The following is an 11448-nucleotide window of genomic DNA, read 5'->3' as shown; positions in this document are numbered from 1 at the left end:
CTCCTCTCCACACATGCGCATGCACACACGCGCACACATACACACACGCACGCACGAACAGTCGTGTCTTCGTGGCTTCAGGGGACACTGACTTACATTAATTTCCTGGAGACTAACCTTAACCATATCTACCATTGTCCTAACCTAAACCTAACCTAATCTTAAAACATATCATCACCTTAAAATATAAAGATTTTGTCCCCATAAGAATTGCAAGCCTCTTTTGTTCTAAATATTACAATAACAATTCTATTTTGATTATCTATGAATATAATTCCCTTTGAGAAATTAATAATTTCAGCATTTGTTAACCAACAATTCTCCACATAAAGAAATATATAAATTAAAAATGATAATTTCTATTAAACACATGAAACAGTGCAGTCGCCTCCGTCGACTGTTCTAAAGTAAAACGCGTCAGTATCTCGTGCCAGGGCTCCAACCAGGTCTGTGTGGTGGCAGATTGGCTGGGAGCATATGGCTAATAGTCCCGCCATGACAATGAGCCACACTGATTAATGGACGCCCTGAGCTCATTGTGTGTGCGCGCTACGTTGTGTGTTTTGTGTTGAGGCCCCCGCTGCACAATCAGCATGTGAGAACACGAGGCAACAGCCGTAACTTTGACCTCAGCGGCTGCTGCAGACAAGCAGGAGTTACTCTTTCCCCCAGGAAACGTTTGAATAATCCTGCAGGATGGGAGCAGGGTGTGGAGGCCTTACAGGTTCTTGTATACTGTACAGAACTATTAATGCATATCTGACACTCATTCCCCACATGATGAACAACAATAATTTACAGTAAATTCTGTTGCCAAACACAATTTATGTATAAATTCCAAGCAAATCACATCAGAATTTCAATAGGTTTTCCATAAACCTTTGCAGCTGAACAGCCTGAGGAATAAGCAACGAGCTATAGAATAAAATATTAGTGCGCCTGATTTCATGGTTAAATTCCCTGCTTGTGCATACAGATGAGCCCCAATTTATATTGTTACACTTAAAGTTGTTCAGTGACAAGGTCAGGGAATAAGAACAACTTAATTCATGTGCTAAATTTGAATTTTTATAACTGGTGTGCACGAGCGAGTGTGCATATGCATACTTCTTTGTGAGTATACAGTGAGAGTGTGTGTGTGTGTGTGTGTGTGTGTGTGTGTGTGCGTGCGTGTGCGCATGCGTGCGCCTGGCCACATGTGTGAGTCCCTGCCTATATTTTATAGTCGGACTGTGGAGGACGGCCCATTTGTTAGCCGTGAAACAACAGGAGGGTTCAGATTGACTAATGAGTTTCTCTGTGTCCTAATTAACCAGGCGTCACACACCCACACCCACACACACACATGCACACACGCACACACATACACACACACGCACACACATCTTCTATTGTATAGGATAGGTTGGTGAAATGCCTCTATAAATAGAGCTCTTTCCTCCCAACCTACTTCTGAAGAAATTCATCTTTATATTATAATTAAAGCAACGAGTCTGATAGCTAAAACTGATCTTCCTCAACAGATATGGTCTCATGTGTATGCGCATTTATGCATCCATGTGTGTGTGTGTGTGTGTGTGTGTGTGTGGGTGGGAGGGGGGGGGTTAATGAGGGTGACAAAATAAAAAATGGAATGAGTACGGAGAGGTGACTGGTGAGAACTTTCTGCAAGATGAACAAAGTATGTTGCAGAAGTAAAGAGGAAGAGGAGAAGAGACGAGAGGTGAGGAAGAGAAGGATCAGTGATGAAAGATGTGATGCAGTCATTCTCACCTGCACATGATCTCATGTGTCAGCAGCACTCTGCACATCTCTGGGTTCTTGTCTTGGCCTTCATAAATAATCGCCTGAAAAGAGAGAGAGACAGAGAAGAAAAGAAAATACAAAATTATTTAACAGTCAATCTTCATATGTGACTTTCAAACTCCCTGAAGAGCATTATAAAAAAAATTAAATAACCTTATATCATATATGTGACATAAATGTTTGAAAATTGGTTTATGGTGAAATTCAGTTCTGTTAAAAAATTAAAAAATACAATTACTGTAACAGCTGGGCACGGTAGATTTCTGCAAACATGACTAAACCAGGAGTAAATAATTCAGAGCTTTTTAAGACTTGTGATAAATACTCATTCAGTGCTCTAGTGAGGAGACATTTCCATTGCAATGAAAGAACATGGAGCCGTGTGCACCAGTGATGTGTAAAGTCTGCGTCACATGGGAATGAGACAAATCCAGTGCTTTTTCATAGAAGGTGTTCATAATGCAGAAAACAAAGGATATCAGAATACAGCAAAACATCCAAAACTTATTTGCAATTGATTAGTTAGAACATGACCGAAGCAAGAACCCAGTGAATTTTGAGGAGGATCCAGATAAACGGGCGGATCCAGGAATTTCTTGGCGAGATAGGACGGTATGTGATCTCTGAGTGGCCCTCTAGTCCAACTTAATATGATAATCATCATATTTCAACACAAGAAGAAGGAGCTACATTTCCAGTCAGACACGTGCACGGACAGTCATTGTCTGAATCAGTGAAATCCATCCATCATCTGTACCGCTTATCCTTTAAAGGTCGGAGCTGGAGCCGATCCCAGCTGAAATTGGGTGAGAGGCGCAGTACACCCTGGCCAGGTCTCCATGCAGAGACAAACAAATTCATTGTCACATGACACAAGACTCCAGGATTTGGAGTGTGCTACTGCACCGTGCCACCATTGGTCAAAATGGTCAGAGAAGAAATTATAATGACGATGACAAGTCTGTTTGGTGGCTTCATTTAGCTCCAGTAGGTTAAAGCAGCAACACTAGTTGTGTTGTTGGGGTAACACCTCTACTGCACTTAGACACACTCACACTTCACTAACACACACTCACACCCGTCGTCTCTGCATGGGCCGTCTGTCACCCATCCACACACACACACACGCACACGCACACGCTCGTTTGCAAACATTTAGAAAAAACACAAAATAACAACCGTGTCTCATCCGCTCACAGGCTGAGCAGGTGATTCTCTGAAGTCACATGCTCCAAACAATAAAGTTGTGTATTCACAGAGCCGCGGTCACAGCTTCAGCTGAGGCTCGACCTTTTGCCATATTTCTGGATCGAGGAAAGGAAGCTCAGAATAAAGCGAGAGCACAGATCACACGTCACTAAGCTATCAGTCAATCAATTCACACACACTGTCAGTCTTTGGTGAATTCTTCTGTGTTTGATCTGAGACAATTTCACTGAGTGACAGGTTCCCTTTTCTCACTGAGCGGTGAAGAAGTTTCACTGTCTGTCACAGAAACACACACTGATGCTATGAAACTGAAAACACTCACAATATTCAAATCTAACATTAATGCAAAGTCACACATCATATACACACACTGTCTAACTGACCGGTAAAGGTTACGAAGAGCCAACTTAACTTTGCATGTTTCCAACTCAACTCAAAACTTTGGGAATGATGATTTAATTTCCCTGGTGATTCCTCTTTTCTACATTTGCTGAATGTCAAGCTGAAGGTGTCATATTTCTGCTGCCATTAATTCAATGATGAAAGTCCAGACACACAGAACGTAGCTTAGCATTGCACTGTTTTGTGCAAAGAAGTTGACGGGTAATTCTGGCACTGTGTTCCAAGAATCGACAGAGGACGAGGTACAGCGGACACAAAGGAGAGTCCTTTAAGGAAATGAAAATAAAATCCTGAATCCACAATTTAATGATTTCTTCCCTGATCCACACCACATCCTTCCACCAAGGTAATCTGCTCAGTAGTTTTGCGTAATTCAGCAAACTAACTAACAAACAAACCTAGATGAAAACATAACTTCCTTGGCGGAGGTAAAGAAAGTTATCTGTGTTTGAGCCTGGACTGTGGCCCCAGAGTGAGCATGTTCCACACGGGGGCCCCAACATGAGCCTTTACCCCAACATTGTAGAGGCTATAGCCCACATACACTAGTTTGGAGCTATGTGGCATTAGTGGAAAACAGCAACAGTGGGTGTACAACCTGAACTCCCCTATAGATTAGTGTTGTAGCCTAAAGCATCTCATACTGATAGCTAGTTGGGATGTAGGACTGGTCATGTGATGTCCCAAGACAAATTCTGATAGGCCGATGCATCTGTGTGCCGGTGAAACGTCAAGAAAATCCACCAGGTTTTAACTGGTTGTGTCAGAGTGTTGAACAGCCCCTCTCTGTGATCCGGTCATTCAGGGTGCACATGAGTGTGGCTGCGTGCGTCGGTACATGCGTGTACCAGAACATGGGCTCATTGGGCAATCACAACCCTGAACCATCCGGCTCCAAGCACCCGAGGCCCTTGTCAGTTTAAATTTTCCATGAATGTGAATAAATTCCAGTTGAAAACCATCTGCTGAAAATGTATCAATACATGAACCTGGTGCCTGAGGGAGCGGCTGGTGGTCCAGAACGACGCAGACACGAGTATGTGTAATATGAAACAAAAATAATTTGAGGTATGTCGACAAAGATTAAGATAATTTCTAACAGAGCCCACTTTTACCACAAAAATCCTCACATGCAGATGACACAATGGAGGCTGAATTGCAAGTTGAGCCCAGTGTGGAGTGATTTCATGTATTGAGAAGTCAAAACAAAAAGGTATCCACGCTGAAAACACTTGAAATGACCTCGGCCGCAGCAGAGCTCCGCTGAGTTCGATCCAACGGGCAGACATCTGAAACTGTTTCTCTCGTCACTTTCCCTCGTTTCCAGTGTAAACTTTTCCCTCGCTCGTGGTTCAGTGAAAGGAAATGTGAGTGTGGGAACAGTAGGAAGAGATAGAATAGAGAGAATTTGAAGAGGAAATGTACTTTATGAGCCACACTTCTGTCTATGATTAGACCTGCTCATTGTGCCATGGGAAAAGAGTGGGCCAGGCAACTTCCTCTGAACTTGCTTCCTATCCTGGACAAACATGTATCAGTGTCATCTCCACCTCTTTTCTTCACTCGTTTTTTAGGTTTTTGTTCTCTCTTTCTCTAACACACACAAACACACAAACACACACACACACACACACACACACACACACACACACACACACACACACACACACACACACACACACACACACACACACACACACACACACACACACACACATACATACATACATACATACAAACATTTAAACCTGGAATCATTTATCTTTACAGACAGAAATAGACCTGATGCAACTCTGCTTTCCTCCAAAATCACATACCTTGTTACTTACGTTTTCCTAAATCTATCACCTCTGCAACAGATGTAGAGTGAAAGCTTAAGTAGGATAAGAGGCCAGATGTCTGAGCAGAAGAGTTGCTCAATCAGAAGAGTGGAAAGTGACATTTTGTCTAAAGCCACAGATTAGTTGTAAATGAGTGCAGCAGGAACTTCTTAAAACAAGATGTCACGCACAAATGTCCGAAACATGTTCGAGGACGTTTCATGCCAGCCCCCCCAAAGTAAAATGTCTGGAAAAGGAGAGAGTCCATGTGAGCAGGAAAACGTCTGGGAAATTCACTGTGAGCAAGTGGGCGTTATAATGACAAAAGGAGACAATACGCTGTATTGCAATACGCCGTATTTAGAATATGCCGACGATGATGTCAGAGTACAAAGACAATGAGATTCGAGAGCTTTCGGAGATAAAGGCCAGTGATGATGTGCCGTAGTCAAAAATCATACATGTTTCACACAGAAAGGCCCCAACCCAAAACCAAGAACCTTCTTCCTGTCAGGCTACAGTCCACTGCACCACTTTGCTGCACTATGTGCTATATACAGATATGAGATGAACTAAGTAAACAGGTCAAGTTTTCCCTTTGCAGATAAACAGCAGATGAAATCTACTTCTTTCTCAGCTGACTCCTTTGACTCATTGTTTCGACCCTGTTCGGACCTAAAGAGCAGTGTTTTTACTGCATCATGATGCCTTTTCTGCAGATCATAAAAAGATGCCACTCAGAGAAATCGTGTGCTAAACTGATGTCTAAAGTTTCTAATGTCTCTCCAGCTTGGCAACCTGAGCCATCTGGAGCTCCGAGCTTCTTCCCACTGTCACCTCGTCTGCTCCGCTCCTCTCTGTCATCTGCCTTTTCCTCCTCCGTCTCCTCCCTCTCTCCACCTCACCAAGCCCTTTCATACGGCATCTCTGCCGCGCTCTCCTCCACCTTTGAAGTAGCATGACATGTGCGGCGTGTAAACAAGGAGCCGTTAACACACTTCCCCCTGCGTTAGTGTCAGGTCGAGTAGCGAGCTAGTGATCCGACAGGGCCGCAGTGACAGACGCTTTATTCTCTGGAACAGAGTCGTGATCAAGCGGCACCGTGCTCGGCTTCTGAAGAGTGGAGGTGCTCTGCACCTCCATTTAACAAAATCAGTGCTGGCCCACCCAGCACATGCACACGCACACGCACACGCACGCACGCACACACACACACACACGCACACGCACACGCACAAACAGGAAGACAGACTGAAATAGCAGAATAACAGAAGTAGGTGCCAGCGTTAGGTGCCAAACACTGGAGTCGGCTTTACTTTCCTGGCAGAAGAATCACTATCAGAAGTGTGAAATAAACAGATTCGATGATACGAGCCAAATAACAACGTGCAGCACAACTACAGCTAAACAAACCTGAATTTGACTATCGAAATCCGACTTTTTTAATACTTAAAAAGAGTGACCAACAACCAAAAAGCCAATCAGTCATTTCAATATACAATACCCCCATATGTGTACCATGAAATAATTCAACAGAAATGAATTGTCTTCCACTTCCTGTCAACCTGCTGTTCCGTTCATTTCTATGCGCTCTCTCACTGAGGACAAGCTTCATTGGTCTTTACCAGAAAACTGTAACATACTTAAATCTCACTTTTGTCAGATAAATTTGGATCTTCAGCTCTTGCTATTAGTACCTGGACCAACCAATTCATTCTTTAGCATTCAAAAACCTCCCCGTGTTTTTGCATTTGAAATAAAAGTAAGAGCTGTGTTAGTATTTAAACCGTATTACAGCGAGGGGGGGAGTTCACAGCATGGTTCACAGTCATAACTACATACACTCAACAACCTTTAATGTGTGAAACTGGAGACATCTGACCTGTGACGGTCTTGGGGAAAGTCTATTCATTCAAAGCAGTGGGAAAAAAAGAAATATTGAATGTAATAAATGATATATCGTTGTTCATTTGGCTTTTTTGTTGTTTCTCTTTTCTTCTCTGTTTTAATCAAAATTCTATAGGAGATTGTCTTAATTCTCAAAAAAGAACTTGATGTTAACCTGTAGTGAAATGATTATAAAAAACTACTGTTAAGAAAGACGTCTTTAAAATGATCTCTTAGCTCAGTCAGCTTCGTGTGTGTGTGTGTGTGTGTGTGTGTGTGTGAACCATGTTTTGGTCTGACCACCTGTTAGTGTTCTATCCCAAAACACACAAACACACACACATTTATAGTTGTGGAAGGCCCGGACAACAAAGATACACACACACATGCACACACACACGTTTTCATGTTCACTGCTGTGTTACAAATTGTTTCCATCCACTTAAAGTGATTTATTATCTTAATTTTTCTAAAAGGTAAAGTCTGTGTTCCCCACAGAGAAGCTGGTGCAGGCAGGTGTGTGCTGCACCTGTGGGTCCTCTGAGTGTAGGTCTGTACACGTGTGGAAGTGTGTGGTAGTTTATTGTGTGAGTGGGAGGGGGAGCATGTAAATATGTGTGCAAAGGCACATGGAGCAATAAACCATGCTTTAAGTGAGTGTGTCGACTGTGTGTTCTTCTATTGTTGTGAGGACTCATGGAGTCTGGTCCTCACAAATGTTAAACGTGTGTGTGAGGGTGAAGACTTCAGCTCAGGTAGAATTAGGTTTAGGTTAGGGCGAATGATGCGTTTAGTTGTAATGGATAGGGTTAGGGTAAGTGCATTATTTTATGAGTATTATCAGAAAGAAAGGAAGCACAGTGCGTGTGCATGCGTGCGTGTGTGTGTGTGTGTGTGTGTTGCGTGCGCATATAACTGGCTGCCACCCCACCAAGATCAAGCTGAACAGTGTTATTTGAGAACAGTGTGGTCCCTTAAGCCTGCCAGACACAAACACTAGCACACAAACACACTCACACAGTATGTGGTGCGGCGTGGCAGCAGCAATGACTCCACCAGAGCATGGAGACACATTAGCGAGTATTCAGCGCATGGCATGGCTCCTTGGCTCCTCACACCTTGCCACACACACTGACTTCCACACACACAAGATGCATCACAGCAGAGAGAAAATCCTCACTCAATTTCTAGTGCAAAAACAAAAAATGGGTTTCCGTGCCGACTGTTTACCTGAGGCACAAAAAGAAACGCTGTCTTCTGACTGTTGTTCTCTCTCTCTTTCTCCCAACTCCTCCTGCTACTCTACCCCCCCCCCTTATAAAAATACATACAAACAAAAACACAAACATTAACAATAAATTGGATCTGATCAGAAACTGCTCTCCGCGCAGCAGACCAAATCCCAGAGGTGCCGTTATATCTTTCCACTTCCAACTGTGAGCAGCAAGAATCACGCTCCCGTTCCTCAACACCCTCTCGCTGCCTCCTCACTCTAATCACAGCGAGAGGAGTACAGGCAAAAGTGCCTGGAGCCATGCAGTGTGTGTGAGTGAGAGTGTGTGTCTGTGTGTGTCTGTGTGTGTCTGTGAGTGTCTGTGAGTGTGCGTCTGTGAGTGTGCATCTGTGAGTGTGTGTCTGTGAGTGTGTGTGTGTGTGTGTGTGTGTGTGTGTGTGTGTGTGTGTGTGTGTGTGTGTGTGTGTGTGTGTGCCCCCACCCACTCAAACTCATACACTGTGGAAACACCCACCCGCTGAATTGCACACACACACACACACACACACACACACAAAGTTGAGTGTTAGCGTGTGTGTGTGTGTGTGTGTGTGTGTGCGAGTACATGCAGATAGAGGAGGGCGGCGGAGTACAGGCAGATCAGTGGAGCAGCTCATTGACAGAGAGGTAACAGGAGAGCTGACAGAGAGAGAGGGTGTGTGTGTGTGTGTGTGTGTGTGTGTGTGTGTGTGTGTGTGTGTGTGTGTGTGTGTGTGTGTGTGTGTGTGTGTGTGAACATGTGTTTACCTGTTTTGTCATGGAGTCAATGAGCCGAACATAAAAGTCCTGTTCCGTTCTGATGCCTGTTGGGACGCAGAAGAAGAGAAAACAACTTAAAGATTTTAACAAGCACAACGTTTACAAAGGTGCATTCAAAATATGGCAAATTAGGTACAATATGAAAAAGTGATTCGAGTGAAAGAAATAGAGGACTTCATTTTTCGTGATGAGGTGATGAAGAGGGTAGAGGTGCAGAAAAAACATTTTGCAGTTTTTATGAGTAATCTTTGCATTTTTTTCTTGTTGCAATTTTCTTTAAATAAATAACTTTTTTAAGGCTGAACAAATAAGTCAAGTAAAACTGTCTTTAAAAACGAATATGCAAAACAATCTTTGGTGGAATTGTTCACACATGCAACCAGACATCCTGCAAGCTTAAAATAAACGTGACTCAACTTCTGTGCCTCTGTTTTACCACAAAATCGCACATTTGCCACACAGGACTTTGCAGATCATTAGATCCTGGAGTCTCAGTTTCCAGTCATGATACAATGAAAACTGATTCAAACACCCAGAAACCATTAAAGACTCCTGGTAATGCTTCATAATGACGTTAAATATTTGTCGGCTTTTGTCTCAAAACGTCTCACAGTCAATATCACTTGTAAATTCTCCATCTCCACATGCAAAAAGATACTGAGATCAATAATCTCAGTTGTCACACTGTACAGTACGAGCTTCATGCCATCATCTTAATCCCAGAGGAGGCCGCTGATGCTGTTTCCCTCAGAGCTGCAGACTGAGCTGATGGGCCTGAAACACCACAACCCACAGCTCCCACAACAGCAGCTCACACACACACACACACACACACACACACACACACACACACACACACACACACACACACACACACACACACACACTTTGGGAGCAGCAGCTGCTCTGTGACAGTGACATTCACCCATAAATCAGTCAAATGAAACATTTGTGAAACATTGAAGTGCCACCTCTGGCTTGTTGGTCCTCGTCTACACAGTTTCCCCACATTTAAATCTTAAAAAATAAAAATGCATCAGCTGCTTCCTGTGTGTATTATGTCACCAGACAGGAAATCTATTGTGAAGGCTGCAGGAGTGTGTGTCTGTGTGACAGGATCTTCACTCACCGTTACTGTAAAGAAGCTGCAGCCGGTAATGAATCCCGTTATTGGTCTTCTCTCCGCTCGTCTCCTTAACACACAAACACACAACAAACACTGAGCTGCTTATTGAAATATTGGAAAATTGTTTATTTGAGGCCCCTCTCTGCAGGCGTGTACATGAAGTATATATGTGTATATATCCAGGAGGGGATTGAACTCTCCACAGCGGTCATGCATTAAATAAACATGTAATTCATGTGCACAGCAGCGGATGTATTAAAGCAGCCCAGTTACTTCTCCGTGCGTAATCACGGTGTTACAGGGGCTCTTCTTTTTTTAATTCCCCTGTAATTACTAGCTCTGTTCACAGGGGCAAATCAATCCAACACCAAAGTGTCCCGTGCGCCGCATTTCATCTCATTTAAACGGTGTCATAATTGATGAGGAGCGCGGTCGACACGCGGCTGTTTGCGCATGAACAAGTGGTTTTGTTGGATGAAGCAGTAAATTAGAAACAATTTTTAAAAAGCCCACAAAGGTTGTTTTTTTGTATTATTATGGCATATGTTCAAATTAAAAATTAATCGAGGAGGTGTTTGAGGTACAGAACATGTTTGATTATATTTTACCTGGGTCCCTTACATTTATAATTAAGTTTAAACAATAATAATAATAATAATAAAACTAAATAATAATTGTAATAAATATAATAATTTTGATAAGTTATGTTCCATTAAATTTTAACATGTGACATTAAACACTGACATCAGTAACCTAACATTTCAAACCACAGGGGAATATTCAGGCCTTCAGTGAAAATCTAAATGGTATAAATGATCTTTCAGGATATTAAATGTACAAATGATCACAGTGAGTTTCTGCACCGACCTTCTCCTTCTCGATGAAGTCCACGAAGTTGGTCCTCTCGATCTCCACCGGCTGACCCTGGCGGTCGTACAGAGCCAGGACGAAGTGGAAGAAGTTGGACTTCCGCAGGTTGGAGGGCGGCTGCTTCTCGAAGTGAGCCCGGGCCAGACCCACTCCACTGCGGACACACAGGCGCGAACAGAGTCGGTGTTGGAACAGTGGTGAGGCGATAAAAGTTTTACTCAATTCAAAGGATTTTTTTTTATTTTTTTGATCAGGCTGATATTGTTACAATTTAAAAAATCTCCCCAATAAAAACA

The 11448-nt window shown here is 43.0% G+C and overlaps 1 protein-coding gene across 5 annotated transcripts in view; it reads right to left on the bottom strand.

Annotated features, from left to right (window-relative positions):
• LOC109635905 (transcription factor COE1-A) overlaps window positions 1-11448 on the bottom strand; it is an 82485-nt gene that overhangs the window by 69728 nt on the left and 1309 nt on the right. For all 5 annotated transcript variants that reach the window (XM_069539759.1, XM_020097389.2, XM_020097391.2 and 2 more), the window contains exons 2-5: window positions 11150-11306; window positions 10286-10349; window positions 9145-9200; window positions 1774-1847 (exon numbers count right to left, since the gene is read on the bottom strand). In XM_069539759.1, coding sequence (XP_069395860.1) covers window positions 1774-1847; window positions 9145-9200; window positions 10286-10349; window positions 11150-11306 — 351 coding nt within the window. The remainder of the gene's footprint in view (window positions 1-1773; window positions 1848-9144; window positions 9201-10285; window positions 10350-11149; window positions 11307-11448) is intronic.

Source organism: Paralichthys olivaceus, chromosome 15, assembly GCF_024713975.1.
Source record: "Paralichthys olivaceus isolate ysfri-2021 chromosome 15, ASM2471397v2, whole genome shotgun sequence".
In the NCBI taxonomy this organism is placed as follows: domain Eukaryota; kingdom Metazoa; phylum Chordata; class Actinopteri; order Pleuronectiformes; family Paralichthyidae; genus Paralichthys; species Paralichthys olivaceus.
Note: the sequence above shows the minus strand (reverse complement) of the source record. Positions and strands in the feature narration are given on the sequence as shown.